Raw genomic sequence first — 22,671 nt, forward strand, 5'->3', positions numbered from 1 at the left:
TAAATGGAATGACGCACCCCTGTTGGATATTAAATCACAGATTATAATTAGAACAAATGCAACAGCCTACAGGAAATCTCAGATCACTGAACATCGCACACACAGATGGCATGAATGTGAGCCAGCGCCTGTTGACAATGAATGACTGGCAGTTGCTTCTGTGTTTTAGAGACTGAATTATAAGTAAGATGACTCATCCTCTCCTCAGGCCCCTCCCAGGAGGATCACATGAATGGTGAAGTGACTGAATGTGCAGCTCAGAGAGTCCTCTGCCATCTAGTGGCCACCAAAACAAAGACCCACATAGGAGTGAAACGATTAGGTTCATTCTTGTCTTACAGAATATTCTAGCCCTTTGAACACACAAACAAACACAAACAAATCTCATTTCTAAACAAAACATCTTATTCCTGTTTTTATACTAACAATGTATCCAGGATACAGACATTTAATGACTGATTATCAAAATTGTAAAAATGTAATGCATTACTTTTCAACAAGAAACTTCTTCTTTAAAAACTTTTTCCTAAAACAAAATCTCCCACACATTTAATAAACATTTAAAAAAAATCCTAATAATAGCTACACTTAATCTCAGGGTTAGTGTCTTTGTGTACATAGGCTGACATCTTGGATTTTGATACAAATGATGAGTATATTTTTGAATGTTGGCATGAAGTCACATGAGTACTTGATCCATTCCCCCCCCTAAGGGTTTTTCATGATATGAAGTGCACCCACTTAAAACCACCTTCCTCCCACAGCCTGTTAAATGGCTGTAATTGCCAGGATACACAGAACCATTTAATAGCTAAGACTTTACCACACTGTCTATGGACTTCACAAGCATCTGAATTTACAACAAAGACACGCTGACTCTAATGTCTGAAAGGAATAACTTTATTCATCAAAATGAAGTCAGCCACTTACTAAACATCTCAGGCTCTCCCGGCTGACATGACTTTAAACTGACCCAGCTCGTCACATGTATTCACACAGCCTGAGCAAAGCCCACCATGTTGTTGCTGACGTCGAAGGCCGTGTAGAACTGTCGCATGAAGACCTCACCCAGGATCCAGGGCCCAGGTGCAAACCCCGTCTTGCACCCGGAGTCAGACTAAGGAGAGAAGACAGACAACATGACTGAAGGCAGCCGACCAGCTTAATCACCCAGTTCTGATTACTGGAACATATAAATGAAACTGCCCAGGCTACTTTCTGAATTCAGAGAGCATTTCTGAGTAAGCCACTTATTACTGATGGAAATCTAATTCCACTTTCTAATATAGCTTTCATAAATAGTTTGTACGTTGCCCATTAGGCCTTTATTAATGCTTAATAAATAATTTAAAACATACCATTGATATATTCATAAACAACCACTTCTGCAAATAAAGTAACATTTTTTACTCCATCTGTACAACAACCCCATACATACACTCAGCCATCAATTTAATTGGTAAAACTTAGTTAAAACTAATGTTGTCTGATACAAGAGTTCTGCAGTAAATCCTCTTTCTTATAAAGTTCACTGTTTGCTGAAACTTGTTTAGAGAGAGGTTGATTCAACTTTATGACCATTTTGGAGGATGTAGCCTTTCGTGCTGAATTATACAGAGAGGTGTTATTTAGCCTGATTGACATAAATAATGTGGACAAAATAATAGAAACACTAGTCAGTATAATGCAATACAAAACTGAACAATATAATCCCCACAAGGGCAGATTTACTGCAGTACTGTTTTAACAAGATGTACCTAATAAACTGGCAACTGAATGCGTAGTATAGGAAAGCTCAGTGAATGTAAGTGAAAAAAATATTATATTAGTTATTAGATTAGGTATCAAAAGGACATCACTGGTACTTAGGACCTATGCAAAAGAGCTGCAGATCATGCAGACAATGATCCATTTATCATTCATGTCTCTAATAAAGGGTTGGGGATGTAGTGCTTTATAATTACCCATCAAGTTTAGAGTTGTAAATATTAACAGCTTGTTACTGGATAGATATTTATTTTGATGCCCTACAACTCTTTTCCAGAAAGTAGTCAGTTGAATTGTTTAATATAGGTGTCACCCGGATGAATTAAAGTCCTAAAGAAACAAAGGAAGTTATACTGACGGAGGATATACATTACCCCAAATAAATTTTACAGTCCAAAAGTTGTCCATACAAATGACTTATTAATGGCCTATAAGGCAATCATCTCTCCTAACAATGGTTTAAATGATTCATGGTTTAATAAATGATGTATTGACACTGGCACAGCCATTAGTTACAACTATTAATCCTTTATGTACACCTTACAAAGTGGTACCATATAAACTCTGTGCTTAAAATACAAACCTTCATGACGTAGGCTGATGAAGGAAGGGGGAAGCTGTGGCCGTTTATGTTGAACACAATGTCTGGCAAGAACTTTGCATTATCGCAGCTCACAGAAGCCTGTTAGATAGCCAGACAGCAAAATGTCAAGTTTTCAAAGCCCAAAGCAGTTCACATTTAACATTTAATATTAGGCTCGCTAAAAGTAAAACACTGAAAACACTCACAGCACCCAACTCATCTGGGATGGCTCCCAACCAGCCATTGATGTTGCTAATATCGCTGCTGGAGCCGATGATTACAGAAGTGCCAGAGTCCACTACGGCTTCACATCCTACAGAGCACGCAACTGTGTTCCCATTGATGGTGATGCTGCAACATACATAAAGTATTAATTTTCGTAAGTAATAAACAGTAGAAGACCTCTGAGTAATTATCAAGTGTAAAGTGGTGATATAACATGGACATGTAAATATGAGGGTTTATGGAAAAAAGGAACCTACCTTTGTATAAGGATGTTCCAGTAGGAGGATGGTTTAAACTGAGGGATCCACTTCAAGCTTCCATTGTAATATGAAGGATCTGTGCCTCCCAAAATTAACATACTGCCCTCTACTGAACTGGAAGCAGAGAGATTTTTTTAGAGAATGAACCCTGCAGGATCAATAAAACTATCTAATCTATGATAAAGTATTTTAACACCCATTTGCACGTGAGTTTCAGCATTATTTCCCACCTGCTCAGGTACATGGAGAACATGTTCTGGGGGATTTTGCCCTGGTTCCACATGTTGTCAAACACAGTTGTGGTTCCTTCAGTTGACATGCCAGGGAAGGCCATACCTAGAATCCCATCCCAGGGCACAGAGCCCAGGTACACTGCCTCTGTTTCAGTGAGGCCAAAGATCTGGTGCTCCATGAGGACGTCGCTTATCTGGAAATTTAACATCAGGTTTTATAGCTTTAGGAAGTGCATCGATACATTTTGTATTATTGTAAAAAATACTCCATTACAAGTAAAAATCCTTCATTTTTATTACACTAGTCAGCCATATCACTGTGCACATGGAAGCGTGCATCTACTCATGGTCGAGAGTTTCATGCAGATATCTCTACAGGTGAGATCTCCAAAACTTGGCAAGTCACAGAAATAATCTAGATGGATAAAAAGCACTACAAGCCAGAGGAAAAAATAATATTTTTGATTTTAGGGTGGACCGTCCCTTTAAGTCAAAGTACAGAAGTATAGTCAGCAAAACATTTAAAGTATTAAAACTAAAAGCACAGAAATACTGTATGATATTTCACATCATTAGATTGTTATTACATTGCGCATTAATTGTGATACATCAATGCATAAGTGATGGTCAAGGTGAAAAGCAATATTTCATCCTCACGTTTATGGTGTCGTATCCGGTGCTCCCTGCTGCAAATCCACTGTTGTATGAGATGTAGAAAGGTTCTGTGCCGGCCTGAAAAGTGGAGGATGCTGAGCTGTTGAACTTTGCGTGATCAGCTAGTGACAGACAGACGGAGAGAGAACAAGACGAAGTCACTTCTACAGTCACAGAGCAAGACACGTTTCAATGTAAGATTTTTTTTTGTCTTTTAACTTTTCTTTTTATTTCATTTTATCATTTATTATTTATATCATTTTCTGGATATGTGACATTGTTTTGGCAAAGTGCTTGGTCTAAACCATCATGCCAATAAAGCCATTTAAACTGAATAATTGTTTTTTTTTATTCACTTTTGCTTCATACACAGACATCCTTTATTAGACTTAAGAATATGTACAGTGCACTCTCTCAGTTCAGAGATATATTGTCCCTAATTGTCCCAAAAACAGTAAAAAGCGCCCATTATGATTTCACAGACCCCAGGGTGACATATTCAAATTGCTTGTTTTATCCAACCAACACTACGACACAGGGAAGCATTAAATCCTCATATTTGAGAGGCTGGAAGGGGCAAATATCTGGCATTGTTACGAGACCAATAACTAACTCAGTGATTGGTGGCCTGTTACATATGCTGATCATCCCTTTATTAAATCACCCTGACCACAAACCTTCATCCTTCCCCTTACCACAAGAAGAGCTGGTGCACTTTATGGAGGGAACCCAAAGGTCAGAGGAGCCGGTGTCAAAGAGAACTTTAAAGAACTGAGGTGGAGTCCCAAGGCCGATCACTCCATAGTATGTTAACTGTGTCCAGAATAAGATAAATCAATAAGATTAGTTCATGTATTTCATGGTTGCACAGGGCAGGGTAGGCCTGCACAGTGGTTACATGATACTTACATCAGGGTCATAGGTCATGGGCACCACACTCTGCTCAGTCCTGGGGAGAAACTTTGCTGCAGGGTTGTATGGAAACCTCTTCCTGTACTCCTCAAACAGGCCTCTCTCCTCCAGCTGCTGCCTGGCTGACTGTCCTTTCCTCAGGGGAATCCTGAACAGATGAATTGGACCCATTAGCACCATGTAAACTCTGCAGCACATCCATTATTTCTGCTGATCTTGAAGCCTAATCACAAACATTTATGAGAATATGTCTGCGCACATAACTTTTCCTAAAAAGGAGTTTCAGCCTGAGGATGATTTAGGAAAAATAAACTGAAGTGTTCTGAGCTGGAAAAGGTCAAGAGTTTTTTTTATTTACAGAGAGGTATTTGATCATAAATGGCTGCATTTATATTGTGCTTTTATACAAAGCACTTTGCAATTCGCCTTGTCAGTGGACCTGCTGATCAGGGCCGTGCAGAGACCTTTGGAGGGGCAGGTGCTCAAAGTTAAAAGGGGGCCACGAATTTGCTCCATGGTGCTGATTCATAATCTTCCCTTTATTATTCGTAGTGCTAATAATAAAGTAAAAAATAATTAAATGATATAGAAATCATGTATTTAAATGTATTTGTGCTTTTATTCAGTTTGACTATCCACTTTGCACAAGACAGCAAGGTTATGAAAGTTATATATTTTATATTTATGCATATTATGTAGAATTTGTGTCACAGCAGTGCTGATGGACAGAGGGAGCTGGGGATCGACGTCCTGCTCTACCTCCTCAGCCTTGTCTCACTTGATGCTTTGTTCTCTTTTAAAAGTTCAAAATAACAGCTTTATCCCTTAAAGCTTTGAAATTCTTTATATTCTACAATATAAAACTGAATAGACAACACACTGGTTTTCTTAGAGCTTTCTGATGTCTCTTCACTGATGCATGTGTATAGATCCTGTTTGTGTATTTCAGTCCTGTGTGCGTAAATAACACAGTAAAAACATGTCATTTCCCAAAGGAGGATTAATCACTCAATTATTTTCATCTTTTCTGTTTGTACTGTGTGTCCAAAATCATTAAAATATCACAATATGAAAACTGTTAGGCTGGATTTTCTACTGCTTCAAGTCTTCCACATCTTTACAAGGTGTTTTCTTCCTCATTAAGAAAATCTTTCTATTTTCATCTTGAAAATGTCATCTGTAATTGAGCCTTAAACATTTTCCTTCAAAGAGATGAAAAAAAAACTGTTGGAATAAAACTGAGATCAAGATCATGGCAACTCTGCAACATAAACCTGATAACTTTTTTCTTTCTTTCTGTCTTGAGACAGAGATCTTTTTTCACAGTGTAGTATGTGGTCTTAAATTCCTGCCAAACTTAACTAGGATTTCATTATTTTAAACATTTTTTTAAATAATTAAAGAATAATTTGAAAATAAACTTAATGAGCATCAATATTCATCATCATTCAATTCTAAAGTTCAGCACTAGATCTACGTCATTTAAAATTTATAGCTATATAGACACTATGAAACACTTCAGTGACCTTCAGTGACCACGCACTGTACATTAAATAGAACACATTCATTTTATCATTAATAAATGTATGTTTGTTGCATATCTTACCTGAGAAGACCCTGTGAGACGGCCAAAAAGGCCAGCAATAGAAAGACAAACTTCATTTTTTCCCAAACAGTCCTAATAAAGAGCAAAAGCAGGTTTTTATATAGAGGTCAAAACTAATCTAAACTCCACCTTGTTACTGCAACAGTGATAGCTGAACTGATAATAAGCCACTTCACACTATCACACACCGTCACAGTATCAAATGAGTGAATTCAGATAAAGGAAACAAAGAGAACAGAGTACATTTTTCCTAATGTCCTTTAATCTAATGTCAACCACGTTAGTGTTAAGAAAATAATTAGTTTACTCAATTTATTTATTAACAAAATCCTTACTTAATATGTCAACATAATTAGCTGAAATAGAATAAATAGCAGCATGTTGATAGCTGAATAGATGAGAATATAAAATGCTAAATGAAATCATGTATTTCACCTTCAAATTTCTGTTTCTATTATTAATTTATCCCAAATAAACTGAATAATAACAAGATTATCTAAAGCATCAAACTACATTAGACTTACAGATGATAATATCTACTTTATATTCACAGGTCTATTTGACACCGATATATATAAACAAACTAACCCTCTACAGATTCATTAAAGTATCTAATTCAATTGTCTAGTGTTAAAAGAGCAATCAATGATTTGAAAGTGAGTGGAAGTCCAGTTCTGTCTTTTAGTTTAAAGCACCAATATAATTTATTAAAGAAGAAAAGGCTCTCCTACATAAGACTTTGAAGTTAAAAAAAGTGACACCTTCACCTAATATGTTCAACTTAAACAAATCTGTACTTTTATTTCAGCACTTTCTCCCACAGTCACAAGATTAGACGTGTTATACGTGATGGAAGTCAGTGGAGGTCTGACCTTTCCCAGGCTGTTCTGAATCAGTCTGTTGACTTTTCTCATCTACTGTGTGTAAGTACAGAAAAAAACAAAGTATTATTGCATACAGCAACCTTGAAGGGTACCAAAAAGGTGGAGCACTGTATATGTTGCTGATTTTAGACTAAATTCACTTTTTTATTTTAGTTGTTTCTGGAGGTCTGAACAATTTGTCAAACAAAAAAAAAATATCTCACCACATCCCAAATCCTGTTTCATATTGAAGGCTGTTTAAAGTAAAAGTACTAATGGTGTGTAAATGACTACGGCCCGTAGACCAAATGTTATTGATATTAATGTGAAATTAGTTAAAATTCTCACTATGCATTCCTCAACTGTCAACCACATATCAGCTGGATAAGCTTATCACACGACATATCAGATAGCCTATCATTTCTCCCTCTACATTTGTCTTCTGGTAGTCACTCTATCCAACTCTGCCCTCTACAGGACCGAGAGTCTAAAAACCAGAACAGACAAATAATAGTACAACAGACATTTTAACATCTCTAAATACACACATTGTCACTGAAAAGGATGGATGCCATGAAAAAAAGACAAGACAGAATATATTTGAAGAACAGCTGCCTTTATTCACACACAAATCAAATGCAACTTACATTATGAATATAAAATATCAAAAAGGTATAAAAATGAGAAGTGCAAGTTAAATTGTACTCACCAAGGCCTTTTCTACTGTATGATGAATTCCTTTAATGTGAAACAACTTCTCAATACCTTTTCATACCTTCAGTAAAGTTCACTAAAGCTCTGTAGAGCTCGTTCAGTCTCACTGCAGCAGATTAACGTGAGACTTTTCAAAGAGGACAAACAGAAGCGTTTTCTCCCTTTCTTGCCTCCACACTGAGTTGACAATCTGAAACACTAAACACAATTATGAGCAGCTCATGTTCAAAACATATTTAGTGACTGTTTAGTCCAGGAAATTCACAAAAATATTCCAAATGTCAAAACATGAAGAAAACAAATTCATATGACATTTACTATTACATGATCATCTTCAGTCTAACTCTACATTTAGAGCAAATGAACCATAAGTCTAACACTGTTTGATTTTACAAAGGAATGGCTTAACAATGTCAACACTGATCAACTCCTACAGAACCTGTATCATCTGCTACTGGATTTTATCTGCTCAAGTTGTTTAACTGTGTCATTGCCTTTTACCAAAACTATTGTAATCATTGTATGTACTGTATCTACTATCTATCTACTGTATATACTATTCTGGGATGCCTAACAACATCTGAAAACTAGTGTTTAGCTAATGCAGGCAGATTCACATTAGTTTGAATGTTGATTCATTTATATTGTTCCTTTTCAAATACATTTAAAAAAATAAATAAATAAATACAACTCCTCCTTGCACTAATATTACATGCACAGTGAATACAGCACATGGCGTTTATAGGGGCTGCAATCAAATCTTATCAACTCTGGTTCATTGGCAACTCTGTCAGATTAATACACCGTATTATTTTCAAAAACGCAAGTCTTTGAATTTGTGATGACTGGAGGATAAAAATAGATATTAACTAAAGTTTAAACTCAATCTCTTATGGTTCAGTTATTGACCTTTACTGACCCAATTTAGCAGTTAGCTCACCTCACCTCAAGTATCAGTTCTCCACTTTATAGTATTTATCCTCGAGCGAGTGTATTACAATTTTATTGTATAACAACTGTCTGAACGGTCAGCTTTTCATGTTTGCGCAACAGAAATTGTGAAATTCAAGTTCTCAACCGCTCCTCACAGCCTCACTATTTATATAACTATCCTAACATCTCTGATTAAACTTGACATTGTAATACAGTTTACATTTCTGACATACCACACTATGATAAATTTATACCACTTTCACTATCCCAGAGGAGGTTGTTGCACTTCCTGTTCAACAGTGAAGGTTGTTTCTCCTCATGTGAAGTGTACAAATAAGGCCACTACACTAATGTCATTCATTTTAATACATTGACATAACTTAAATTATCATTATACGCTTCTAACAGCACGTTTTAAACAGAGAATACAAACTTCTGTCCTCCAGTATGTGCCGAGTCCCTCTCTATACATGCAACAGACTGAAGAATTATTTTTATACGTCAGTCTATCCTGTTCTGCAATCAGTGTGCTGCGAACTGAGGCATGAGATTATAATGCGATATGTATAATCATCATGACTGATGTGTTTTTGCAAGTAATGTTTCACTAACACAAGCAGAGTCTACTTGGCCTCTTGTGTCCTCATGTTTCCTTATGTTGCTACTTACTGACATTCATCTATGACCAGTCATTGAAGGTTAAGATTCTCATTTTATACTTATTTATATTTCACTTCTGCTACAACTGCTACTTTTTACTCCACAACATTTATCTGGTAGCAAAAACTGCTGGTTACTTTGCAGATTAATTTGACATGAAACATATGATCAGCCAATAAAATATATTGTATTGTAGCCTGACTGATATCGATCCCAAATTTGCCTGTCACAGCTTTATCAGTTATTAGCTTTATGACAGTATTCAATGTGTATTTGATATTTTTTCTTAATTTGGGTTTAATATATACATATATTTTGCTCTATTTGTGTTCTTTTACTTATAGTTATTTATAAATATTAAAAATACTGATGACATTTTAGTACCCTGACATCATTTTGGACAATAGTTTATTGTTAAACTGTAAAATATCCTGCCTTCATTACATATCTTTGTCACAAGTGTCAATCACCTTTGAGGGATCATTGCAAAAATTGTGTTAATGTATATATTCTACATATATAAAGAACATCAGCTGATATGTTGATAGCAGATTTTTTTTTTTTTTTTACTGCCTAATGTTGGTATCGGCCTCAGAAATAAAAATAAAAACACTGAAATGACCTATTTATATTCTTCTATAATATTTTGAAACTTTAAGTATGTTTTGCTGATAATACTTCCATACCTTAAGCAATAATGTTGACTATTGTGGTGTACACTGTGGTGTAGTTACTTCCTCCACAAATGACTACGATTCATTTGTGTAGCTGCCTTTGTTGTTGAGATTTACTGTAATTTGGTGCATGAATTGCTGCAAAATATCAGTAATTTGAAAGAGAGAAAATTGTCAAGATCATGACAAAATATAACAAATTACCAGTTGAAAGGAGCAGTAAAAACTACATTAGATTGTCAAAAGTACTGATTCAATACCATGTGTTTAAACTGCTCCTTAATCTGATAATAATAAAATTGCAAGCATGAAAACTGAAAAAAAATATCTTCTCATTCAAGACCTCAGTTCAGGCCTTTATTGTTCTGTCTGAAATATGGTCACAGATTAGCAAAATCAGATAGTATTCAGTGACTTTTGCTGTACCAGCACTGTGTGCAGAAGCAGCAACTGAAAAATATATATTTTGTGTCCCAAGGACTGATTTGTCCCTTTTTGCCATGGTATTGTTTTGTTGTTGTTTTTTTACTATGACAACTCTTGTACTACAGTTAGTAAACCCCCACCAACACCAAGTCAAAGATACTGACAGGATATCTGCAACAGAACACCTCATCATTTTTGTATGTACATATTCAAGTGTCTAAACATAAACTGGGCATTAGTTTGGTATTGCTTCAAGCACATTACATTTCTGTACTTTTTCACCCTCTAACCAGCTCTTAAATAGATCCTAGTATGTTTGTAGCAATCTTAAACATTTTTATACGTACCCACATCTGTAGTTTAGGCCATCTTAATACTTTACCTGTGGAACAGGACCAGGTGCAGCCACGGTGACACTCAAACCTGTTACACCTCACGGCTCCAGGAATCCCAGCCATGGCACCATGTGGACAGCCAGGAAGCTGCTCAGGTCCACTTTGTTAGGAGCAACAATGAGCAGGAGCAGCACTGTCTCGGTGATAAACATCCTGCAGCAGACTCTGACTCATTAGCAGGAAACTCTTCACTTTGCTTTCATATGATGCAGTTTGGCACAGAATCTTTTTTGCTTTAAAGTGTGTTAACCAGCTCAACATATCAACTAAAGATTGAGATTCCCTGCACAGGCAATCTTTTCTCTTCTGTTGCGTTTCCATAAAGTGAATGCTGTCTCACCGTCTCAACCTCTTCTCCGACACAGGATGAGACATGTTTGAAGTCTGGCCCTAGCACAGAGATCTTCTTTCAAAACTCCAATGCAAGAACAACAAGCAACTACACACATGAACACTGATCTCCTTCTTGAGCTGCTGCAGACGCTGAACCAACACTGCTGGAGCCAGATGAGAGAGAAGACCTTCAAGTGCCGCTGTGCCTTCCGCCGTGAGGCTGCCAGGATGTGGACGACCCCGGTGGTTTTTGGTACAACTTGTGGCGGTGAGTGACAAAACCAGATGGATGAGCACTCTGCTGGTTCTCAGCCCCACCTCTGGTCATACAGGCCAGAGGCGACTGAGGAATAAGCCACGTATGTGAAGAGACACAGTGACTCTAGATTTGCCTTTGCAGATGGACTGAAAAGTGTATTCTAGTATGGCCAAATTTCAATTTGAATGAAGGTCACAAAGAGGTCATTCAACACATGATGATCAACAAAATGAACACACAGAACTGAGAGGCTGACCTCCCCTCTCCTTTCTGCCGGGACGACTCCTGCTGTCAAAGTGATAAAGCCTTTAGAGTTTGATAGACAATTCCAAGAACAGAAAAGGTCACAAAAGTTGTCTTCCAAGGCACTTGTGTTTCCCACGAAAGAGTAAATTTATTGAGACAAAATCAAGTGCACATGTTGCACTTTGCGTTTTTTTTCTGACAGGTATACTTCTTAGGCCCATGAGCACTGATGTTCTCCATTTCTCTCTCCAGATATCCTGAGTATACAAATCTTTCTCTTTTTTCTCCATTTTGAAACACAGAACTCAAATCAAAGCATGAAAAACAGAATTAACAGTCCTTTCAGAGGAAGGCATGTAAGGCCACTGGAGAACGGCCCCTTGTCTCCTCTGATTCAGTCAGAGGGTTTTATCACAGTCCATTGATAGTTTAGCAATATTTTCTTCAATTAGACTCCTGATCAGTTATTAGAGATGTGCATGGCATACATAGAGTTCTTAATTTATAGGTTACATAATCTTTTTTAACAGTACATGCTCTGTTAGGGTAGTTACTGCACTTTGTGGTTTATAGCATAATAAAAGTGAAGAATTTAATCAACCAATTACTGTTCAACCAAATTGAATATGACAGCAATAAAAGCACAATATAAAAGGGATAGACACAAAAGCAACCCTGTATAATGTAATCCCATTCAAAACAGACCTGTTTGCTTTTCACAGCCTTTAACATGGAATCTTGAATTTTGTTTACACTAACAACAGTTGATTGTACTCCATGCTAATAAAATTTAGAGCTGAAATTATTAGTCAATTGACAGGTAAGCAACAAGTTTGATAACTGATTAGTCAATTGGGCAAATTTCAAGAAAAACTGACAAACATTCAGGCACAAAATTATTACCAGCCACCAGCCAAAAGTTAGTCAAATATACAAGTGGCTGGTAAATTTGCTTCACTCACCAGCCCAAACACTGTAATATAATCTGAACATCCACAAGCCATCTGGCCAGTGAATAAACACCCTGCAAACATTTGGGGAATCTTGACTTACATAATAGCACATTGAATGTCTTTGGTAAATCTGTATGTTTTACTATTTTCTGAAGTTTTATAGGTCAAATAATTAATTGATTGTTTAGATTAAAGGGAACTAATTGTATTCCATAGTAATATTTAGAGCTGAAATGATTAGTCAATCGACAGATCAATAATAAGCAACTTATGTTTTTACATGTTTTTGTCTGATGTTTTATAGACCAAATGATTAATCAAGAAAAGAACCAGTAGCTTAATCAACAACAAAAACAATCAGCCCTAAATATTTACTTGTAACGTAATGCAGTTCAATACAACACCAAAAACACAGAACATAAAATCTACTCTAACATCATTTGGACAAAAACTAATCAAAATTAGCTTGATATATGCAATATTCTGAACAAGATTATTGTATTAAACTGCATTATAATGTACAGGTGCTTGCTGCCTGTGTCCACCCTTACATACACATACCAGTGCTGAAAAACAAACAGGAAAACCTTCATTCATTTCACCTTGTAATATCACATAACCTCCAGATGTGGCTCAGAAAGGAGCTTTTATATTAATGTAATCCATTATACTGTAACCCTTAAAAGGAAAAGTTCAGCCAAAAACATACATATTTTTCATCTGGCTTGAAGTACATTTTATCCATCTAGATTGTTTTGGTGTGAGTTGTGGAGTTTTAGAGATATTGGCCCTAGAGATGTCTGCCTCTTCTCCAATATAATGGAACTAGATGGCACTTAGCTTGTGGTGCTCAAAGTACCAAAAAAATATAAGAGCAATGTCACTTTCCAGAAGTCATGACCCTGTTACTCAAGATAATCCAGACATTGTTGTGAGCATTTTCATGTAGGAACTACTTTCTTCCTACTAGAAAAAGTAGTTCCTACATGAAACTGCTGACAAGGTCTATGAATAATCTTGAGTAAGTGAATCATGATTTCTGAAATGAGACACAAGTGTTGAATTTTTCAAAAGTAATTTTTTTTGCCACTTTGAGCACCACAAGCCATCAGTGCCATTAGTCCTATTATATTGAGAGAAGGCAGACATCTCTACTGCCAATGTCTCCAAAATTCACCAAAACGATTTACATGGATATACAGTACTACACATAAGAGGAAAAATACATGCATTTTTGATTTGGGGGTGAACTGTCCCTTCAAGGCTGCATGTATGCACTTCAGTTTATCAAAATGTAAATTTAGGAAAGAACAGTTTTTAACCACAATTTTGTTTAGCTTGAAGCAGAACTGGCCAAAACTGACAAAAGAAGAAAAGCTGTCAGAATGAAACTTTGAATTAGGAAGAATTCAAAATGTTTACTTGGTCAGCAAAAAGTAACAGAAGCACAGATTGGAATATGCCGATTAATGACCAATGGGTAAAGCTCTAGAGCAAATAGATATATTTCCTTAATCAAGAGAAAATTTTGTATGTACATGAGCGCCATTTCTCTTTCATAGGCTGGCTGTACAAACATTACAGTACTACAAATGTGTTGACACTGACTGGTTAAATCTATGCTGAGTACAGATAAAATGAAGGCTAAATACTCTGTTTTGGATCTTAAATTCTTTTTTTGTTATAGGCAGGCATTGTAAGAAAAGACATAAAGGAACTGTGTTTCATTTGAAATGAGATAAGGCAACATATAGTATTGATTAACAGAACTGCAACTTGTTCTGATTTACTTTAAGCAGAGTACCCTTCAAGTAATGTACATTTATCTGATAACTAAGTAGCAGAAGTCACCTGTGCTAATAATCAAATCCATCAATTTATCAAAATGTGATATTCATTTCTTTAACCTTCAGGAGGATGCCATAGAAGCTAGCTGTCATTCTGTTTTGTTATCATTACTTCTCCCTGTTTTTACAACTCACAGTTTAACAGTTCATGAGTGTGAAAAGAGCCATTTATAATTTGCACTTTTTTTCATGATGCTCCTCTGATAATGACCATCAACAGGTAGTCGTCCTCTGATTTGGCAAATGCTTTGGCAGAAGCATCCAAGAACTGCTGTGAGAACTCACATGGGGGGAAAGCGTGAAGGACTCCGCCGTGGTCCTTGTCACGGCTGCCCCCCACAGGGAGGCTGATGATGCCGGCTGCCTCCTTCTGCTTCAGGTAGGACACTAGGTTCTTCAGTGGTCTCTCCGTTGAACTGCTGCCATCCTGGACACCTCCGTCTGCTGAATTCCCGGGCACAGCGAGGAGGATAGTGTATCCACTGGAGCCAGCGGCCTTGATGCGACGAGAGACCTCATCCAGCTTAGGCTGGTCCAGACGCAGGCGCTGGCTGATCTTCAGCTGTGACACTTGACCCCCGGTAGAGCCCTCCACCAGCAGGCTGGAAGCCACCGCAACATCCCCTTCCAGCAAGTGCAGTGATGTGGGAAAGCTGCTGTTCTTCAGCAGGAGGACGCCCTGCCAGACTTGACTCAGCTTCTGGCCTCCAGCTGACGGCTTAGACTGCTGGCCAGACTTGGAGGAAGAGGAGGAGGTGGAGGAAGGGTGTCCTAAGCGGTCCTCCTTTTTCGCTGGGCTCTTAGATGAGTCACTGGCTTTGCGTTTGCGGTCCTTCTCAGAAGTGGAGTTCAGCTCAACTGGACTAAGTGTTCTTCTTCTCTTGTCTCCATAGCCAGAGTCCTGGCGCTCTCTGACAGGGGAAGTTCTGCCAGAGCGAGGCAGGCGTTCAGGGTCACTGTAGCGCCCCCCATCACGGCTGCTCCCACCAGGGCTGCGCTCTAATGAGCTGCCATGACGCCGCAAAGCATAGTCACTCATGTCAGGTGAGGGATCCAGCCGGCAGCCATCATCCAAATGTCTCCTTTTGCGGCCGAGATCTCGACTTTGGAACTCCCGCTCCACTGACCAGGCATCATGGGAACGCCTCTCCAGACGATCTATGTGGTCGAAGCCCGCCCCTCGCATCCTGTCGTGGACACCCAGGCCGGACCACTCAGCACTGGAGTACAGGTCTCTGTCTCTGAAGCGGGCAGGGAGTGGGGGGGACCTCTCTCTCACTCTCACTGAGTCAGTAAGGCGGTGGGCAAAGGGTTCAGGGACTAAGTCATAGTGCGGCAGGGGGAGGGGGAGCTGCATATACTGCTGCTGCTGGTAGCGGTGCTCTGTGTCTGCAAAGTCCACTCTGAGTCTTCTGTCAGGGCCGCCAAGAGGGAAACCTCTCATGTTAGTACATGCAGCCTGAGCAGCATCCAAACTTTCATATTGAATGTATGCCCACACTTCACCTTTCCTGTAGTCTATAGTCCTGATGGTGCCAAAACGGTCAAACTCCTTGGCGAGAGCAGCAAGAGAAACCCACGGTCCAAGGCCCCCCACCCACAGCCTGGTTGTGGGTGTAGGTTTACCATAGCCGATTTTAATCGGGTTGTGGCCCACCACTTTCCCTGACATCGCCACTTTGGCACGATGAGCCACATCGAGGTTCTCAAACTTGATGAATCCGTAAGTGTTGCTCTGACCTCTCACTGCCCGCTTAATGTCCACCTCTGTTATGACCCCAAACCTGTCGAAGGCCCTCCTCAAGTCACTCTCTGTCACACTGACGTCCAGATTGCCTAGAAACAAAGTCCTGTTTGCCCTCTGATCATCCTCAGGGCTCATCAGGTCCTCATCACGGTAAACAGCACACTCAGGGATGAACGGGGGTCTACTCCTGGTATCATACACTGAAAAATCTCTGTCTCTTTCCAGATCTCTTATGTGATGAGGTGGAGGAGGAGGGGGGAGACGGCCCAGAGCTAACTGCTGCAACCTGTAGTCTCTGTATCCCAAACCAGTAGGAGAGAGCGGTCTCTGGGAGTGGAGGTGTCTCTGTCCTGAGGGGAAACTGTCTTTAGAAACAGGGGAGCGGCTTCTCCGTCTGTTCATGTACACTGTCTCGATCTTTAGAGGCCGGTCGTACAGCACCAGCTTCCCGCGGGCGTGCTTGGCCGCTCGGGCGTCATCGGGCCTCCTGAAGTTCACAAAAGCCACCCTCTCGTCGTTTTCTCTGCTAATTTTAACACTCACATCCCCAAACCTCTTAAACTCGTGAAACAGTCCGTCCTCTATCTCCTCGTCGTTTAGCTGGGAGCCCAGTTCACTTATTTTCAGAGTCTTGTACTCACTCTCGGGGTTTGACGGAGGCCGAGGGTCGCTGCTGCGTGAGCCCGACCTGGATGTTTCCGCGGCGATGTCAACGCCTCCATACTGCTTATTCACAGAGATAACTCCATAATCGTACCCGCCACCAGCTCGACTGGATGAATTATGTCCGTCTGAATCCCTCATGTCTCTTTTCTCACTGTGTAAACTTCTCCTCTGAGCAGAGCCGTTACCGTTGTTGCTTCCAACCGTCGACAGAGTTCCGCTCTTCTTGCCGCTCGGGTGGCTTCCTCCTCGGTCCCTGCTATCATCTGGCGCCCGGGAGCGTTTCTTCACCGGAGATCGCTCTTTCCCCTTCATTTCCAGCAGCCGATATCTGCAGCTTACAGGCAGTACTCTGCGGAATTATATTCGCTCTCTACCACTGAAACAGACCTAAACTATCTCAACTTATACACGGTTTCCACTACACACTCAGGCGAGCGACATAACCGCCATGTTGGACTACTTGCAGGTCGTGTGTAGAAGGGAACCCTTCATGTGGGAAACTCTCGCGAGATTCTACGCGTTGTTTCTTCGTTGTGCACGTTGCACAAACTAGTTATGTTTTTTAATGTAACAGGGCTGTAGTTGAGATGTTGGTGAGTATAGGGACAGAAAACACTTGGTTAGGCTTAGGAAAAGATCATAGTTTGGGTTAAAATGGCCACTCTCGCGAGATCTTTAACAGGATAGGGGTTCTCTTCTTAACACGACAGAATACTTGCTCGACTGTACAGGAAGACCCGCCTCTACGTCTTTAGGAGAAGGTGATTGGTTATCTGGGTTGTCAGTCGTGTGAACAGGAAGGCCGTTCGCCTATAATAAACAAGGGTGCGGCTCTGCTGTGGGGTCAAAGTACAGTCCCGAAGGCAGAAATTGAGTTGAAAATGTCAGAAAGATTGTGATTGTGACAGACTGTAGCAACAGAAGAGCCGAAAAAACTAAAGTTTTACGTTTAGAATGAATTAATATTTATCCAAATACAAGCCTACATGTAACAAAGCAGAGTCTGAGGAACACAAATCAGTCTAGTAAAGTATTTGTACAAGAGGGCTACATGTTGTCCTTGAAGTGAGGACACTGATAGTGTAAGTTATTGAGTAATACATAACAGGAAAACAGTACTTCATCTAAGGCGGAGGAGGGGCATATGTTAGAGTAGTAGGTCAGTAATGTTAGCAGGGGTGGATTTTTAATTGTGGGTTGTTGTTTTGTTTTTTTGTTTTTTTTTTGTGTGTGTGTGTTGTTTATTAACCAAGTTAATCAATATAAATGTTGCTAACAAAAAACTAATATTAGCAGTAAATAAATACTCTGTTACAAGTCCTACATTCAAAATCTTAGTAAAAGCAGAACAGTGTTATCATCAAAATATATTTAAAATTCCAAAAGTAAAAGTACTCATTACTGTGTATATACTTTTTACATACTTCTAACTTGTGAATTACACCACCCCATGCATGTATTTAATTGCTGATTGTATTTTGCATCATTAATCAGCACCAGAAAGTAAATAAAAGTTATTGAATAACTTGAATTTGAAAAAGGAATACATTTAGTGGAGTACAAAGTACAAATTTAGAAAAACAAATACAGTAAAAGTACAGTACAATACAGTCCTGTATAGTTAAAACCATAAGTTTATTTTTCTGATAAACTGAAGGATGACATTTTCTTTTATATGTCGAGAAATTCTACTTTTTAAGCTAAAAAAAAGTATTTAAAAACCTTCTTGGGTTAGCTGGAATTGCATTGTCACAAAGATTAACATTAAAATCAACAAATTAAAAATTTTCCTCTGTTTTTTTGTATAAATTACTAATAGTTTTCAAATTGGTCCAGTGTAGAATGAGACGGTTGCAGCTAACAGTCACAACACAGGCTGCAGTGTTATCCTTATTGCAAACTGTCCAAGTCTGTCCACTAAAAGTGTTTGTTTTTGGCACTGACATGCTCAGATTGTTAGTCTAGTGTCTGACAACATTATGGAAAAAATCCTTACAGAGAGAGACCTTTTTGTTCAAGAAAATACCAGAGACAGCAGATTTATTGTTCCCACAAATAACATCACTGGACTCCACTTACAAAAGAAGGACTTTATGTAATTGAAAGATGTATTACAAGTGAAAAAATCTGGCACTACATGCTGTTTCTCCCTCCACCACTTATCTGATGTGTAGCCTCCCTCTAGCTCCTCTCCTGATATTTTCACATCTGTGAGTTAAGGGTTTGTTTTGACCAAATTAGAGTTAATGATTGTTTAAACACTGGAAAGGCCAACCAGAGCGGTTTTGATGGGTTTTATTTTGTTTCTAGCAACTTTGAATCTGTTAAATCTCTTAAATCTGTTTTAAAATTCTTTCTATAAGTGTCTGGCTGTTTCTGGTTAAACAAAATCTTGCTCTTTAACAAAAAGGTTTATCTCTGTAGCGATGCTTTCCATTATGTTGTCAGAAACTTAGAATAACAATCTGAGCCTGCCAATAACTTTTAGTGGACATACTTTGAAGGGCACATTTCTCCCAAGGATTACTGCTGGACACTGAATACTAGACTTACTTCAAAATTTGTTGTCTCCCACTAGTCACTTAGACACAAAACAAGAAAGAATAGGGTCCAGGCTGAAAAATTCAGAATAAAGCTGCATTAGACTTCAAATTTGGAGATTAATGAGCTTGAATGCAGCTAATTCCTAGAGGGTGTGTAACTTATTTTTTATTTTTTTATTTATTTATTTGTACTTTTTTTTTTTTCCAGTGGAAAGTTGTATTAAATATAAGTTTTTCATCATATTAGTTAAGTGAGTTTATCTTGTGCTTCTTGCAGTCGTCCAGCAGATGGCGTTATGGCTACGCTCCACCCGTCGGACGTTCAGTCCCGCCCACATCTGCGTGCCGCATCGAGGGGTTACTGTCCTGCTGGATACTGAATGATACTGAATGAACACCTTTTTTAAACCAAATCTTTACCACTAGGGGTCAGAGAGGTTCCTCTCAGCTGCAGGTCATCACTGAAACAGGAAGGTAAAGCACTATTTGTATCCTGATTATTGACTGTTAGGAGACAGTCTGCTCAGTGGCTCAGTGAAACTGTTCACTTTAGAAACCAGTGTGTTTTTATGTCCAGTCTGTCTCCACAGATGATTTGTAATGGATATTGCTTTGTATCACTACTCAGCATAAAACACAACGAAAGCACAACATAAAAAATATAAATATAAAATAAAAACTATATGATATTTATGCGTTCAAAACGAGGAAAAAATATTCTTATGACATTATTTAAATTAAACTAAAGTTCTAAGTTTAATTCTAAAACGTTTTGTAATGAAATTTGTCCAAATAGAAAATAAAATATTAAAATTAAAAACTACAGAAAAAAAGCCAAAGACACACACAGGCACATCATATACATTACATTATTTCATGCAATAGTGTATAGTCCTTAATGCTTTATCATAGCAGCTCATCTTCTTATATCATATGTTACTGAAATCCATTTCCTCATCTTCTATATTATCTCCAAAATGTCTGTTACATTCCTTCAAAGTATCACTTCAAGAACATATGATATTATCCTGCCTAAAGTGTGATTGGGCAGCCCTGCTTTAGTGTAATGAAGATGTTTCTAACAATAAAAAAAAAAAAAAAACTACAATAATGTATTAGAATATAATAAATTATAACATAAAATCAGTATTTATGTCATTTTCTTTTTTTGTAAGGTAAAAATACTCTTTCAGTATCCCTAATTATTAATTATTTTTCATAATCTGAACACAACAGACAGAAAGGTCAGTCAAGGAAACTTGGGATCATTTATTAATCCCCCTTGGGGGAAATTTGATTTTTTTTTTTTTTTTTTTTTACTCCATTGTTAATTATTTTACACAAGCATAGGTTACACATGCAATTTGAGGGTGAGGTGTGATGGATGCTGCTCAGAATCAGGCACCCCAAGCAGTTGGGGTTTTGGTCCCTTGTTCGAGGTCACTTTGACAGTGTCCACACTGCACACTTTTGATCTGAGCTAGACCTGACCCGGACACCCTTCAGTTCCCAAACTGGACTGAGCTTTTGTCACTCAATAGTATCATTCTGTACAATCGATGTTTGCTTTTGGGCCAGTGGTCCATGAGTGCATTTCACATTTGGCCCTCCAAGGGAAAATATTTGGGCACTTCTGTCCTGAAGCCTTGAGTTTGTTTCCGTTTTAATCAACTTGTTTGCTTTTGTTTTTCTCATAGCAATTGCTCTCCATCAACTGAAGCTGTGCTGCAGCCTGAGCCACCATCCACACCATACCAATCTGTGTAGTCAGTGGGGTATTTGTGGTTGTGTGGGCTTTTTTATTGTTACTGATAATACACAGGAATAAAATGCTGAGGAATGTATGTAGGGCGCTCCCATGCAGGATTACAGCCTGTATGACAGCAGGAGTAAAGGTGATCATCCATTTAATAAATTCTGTTGCTTTATGGACAGAAAAGCTGACAGAAACTTCTAGTAGCTTCACTTTCTTTATGTTACACTGTGACACATACATACAAGCATATAGGAATTAAGAGGAATCAACAATTTTTCTCTTGTTAACTTAAGTTTTATTTAATTAAGTTAATTCAAACTCATCATTTGAAGTCTTTAGACTAGAAATTCTATAGAAACATGATCAGCATATTAGCAGACTTCCCAGCATGCATTGTGTGAGAGTTAAAACTGTCCTGAGACCCTTCTTTTATATATATAATGAAAACATGGTGTGTGTCTCTGTACACTTTAAGATATAACTTAATATCTTAAGTTACCTAAAGGTGTTTTCTGAAGTACAGCTGAATAAATATCAAGTTTATTTAACCCAAAAGTTGATTTGTTATGAATTTTTACCACCTTACCTCAACTTGTTCTTTCAAATTCAGTCAACTTAATTTTTTAAGGCAGCCCAGACACTATTTTTAAGTTAAATTAAAGTTCATTTTTGCAATATTGAGATTCACATTAATTTCCAGGGAATCCCAGATATATAAGATGTATAAAAGACAAAGAATCACGTCTTTATAGTTTCAAATTTTAAAAACAAAAGCACTCAATCCCTCTGGTCATATTTATTTCGATTCTTTGCTCTCAGTAATTCTTAATCTGTATCTGTTTTGTCTCAATGAGTCTGACCCTATTATTTGCTGCTCCAACCTTGTTGAACCAACAATACTCAATAAAAAAAAAATGCAGTGTGCTTTGCCTCAGGGGTATTTTAAAAGGATTATGTTGTCCAAAAAAAATGGGGACGGGAGCTTTGCCCTCAACCCTGTGAGCTGGACTGGCCCCTCTTTGAGAGACCATCTGGTGAAGTTCTTCTATAGGCCGTCACATGACCGTGGGCCGCGCAGGTCCAGCAAGGCAATCTGCCACCCAGTATTAAAATGGGTTTAAAAGTGTGTGACTATAAAGATAGTATGAGGGGGGACATTTGTTCCCGCTTTAAATCTCTTTAAAATATCCAGGTCAGTGGTTTGTCCTCCTCAAATGGAGCAACCAAAGCATTCATGCATCAGTGAAGTATGTAAAAAAAACATGTGCTTACATGTTAAAAAGTGGAAAACTTATTAAAGGGAATTATAGTTATAGTATGTATAGTATAGTATGTTGTGGGCAGTCACATATTACCAACAGGAAGCAGTGTGTAAATGGACTGCCAAAATGTTCTTTCTTAACATAAATTTCCTGT

The 22,671-nt window shown here is 38.3% G+C and overlaps 1 protein-coding gene and 1 pseudogene across 1 annotated transcript; both read right to left on the bottom strand.

Annotated features, from left to right (window-relative positions):
- Positions 1-884: 884 nt before the first annotated feature.
- On the bottom strand, positions 885-6,341 carry LOC146331648 (pepsin A-like). The gene is made up of 9 exons (XM_084744917.1): positions 6,241-6,341; positions 4,632-4,782; positions 4,418-4,535; positions 3,726-3,844; positions 3,066-3,262; positions 2,833-2,949; positions 2,557-2,701; positions 2,351-2,449; positions 885-1,117 (listed from the first exon to the last, which is right to left on the bottom strand). The coding sequence occupies exons 1-9, from the start codon at positions 6,294-6,296 to the stop codon at positions 992-994; spliced, it is 1,128 nt and encodes a 375-aa protein (XP_084601043.1). The 5' UTR covers positions 6,297-6,341; the 3' UTR covers positions 885-991.
- A 7,753-nt stretch (positions 6,342-14,094) lies between these two features.
- Positions 14,095-17,443, bottom strand: LOC146331649 (RNA-binding protein 15 pseudogene; annotated as a pseudogene).
- Between the last annotated feature and the right edge of the window lie 5,228 nt (positions 17,444-22,671).

This window comes from Lutjanus erythropterus, chromosome 2 (genome assembly GCF_056507025.1).
Source record: "Lutjanus erythropterus isolate fLutEry1 chromosome 2, fLutEry1.hap2, whole genome shotgun sequence".
Lineage (NCBI taxonomy): Eukaryota > Metazoa > Chordata > Actinopteri > Lutjaniformes > Lutjanidae > Lutjanus > Lutjanus erythropterus.

Bases quoted from the DNA above. Each gene is read 5' to 3' on its own strand.
- LOC146331648 (XM_084744917.1), bottom strand. From the start codon at position 6,296: ATGAAGTTTGTCTTTCTATTGCTGGCCTTTTTGGCCGTCTCACAGGGT. The intron at 3,845-4,417 runs GTAAGGGGAAGG...GTCTGTCACTAG, and splicing joins GTGCACCAGCTCTTCTTGTG to CTGATCACGCAAAGTTCAAC. The intron at 2,450-2,556 runs GTGAGTGTTTTC...GCTATCTAACAG, and splicing joins TCCCAGATGAGTTGGGTGCT to GCTTCTGTGAGCTGCGATAA.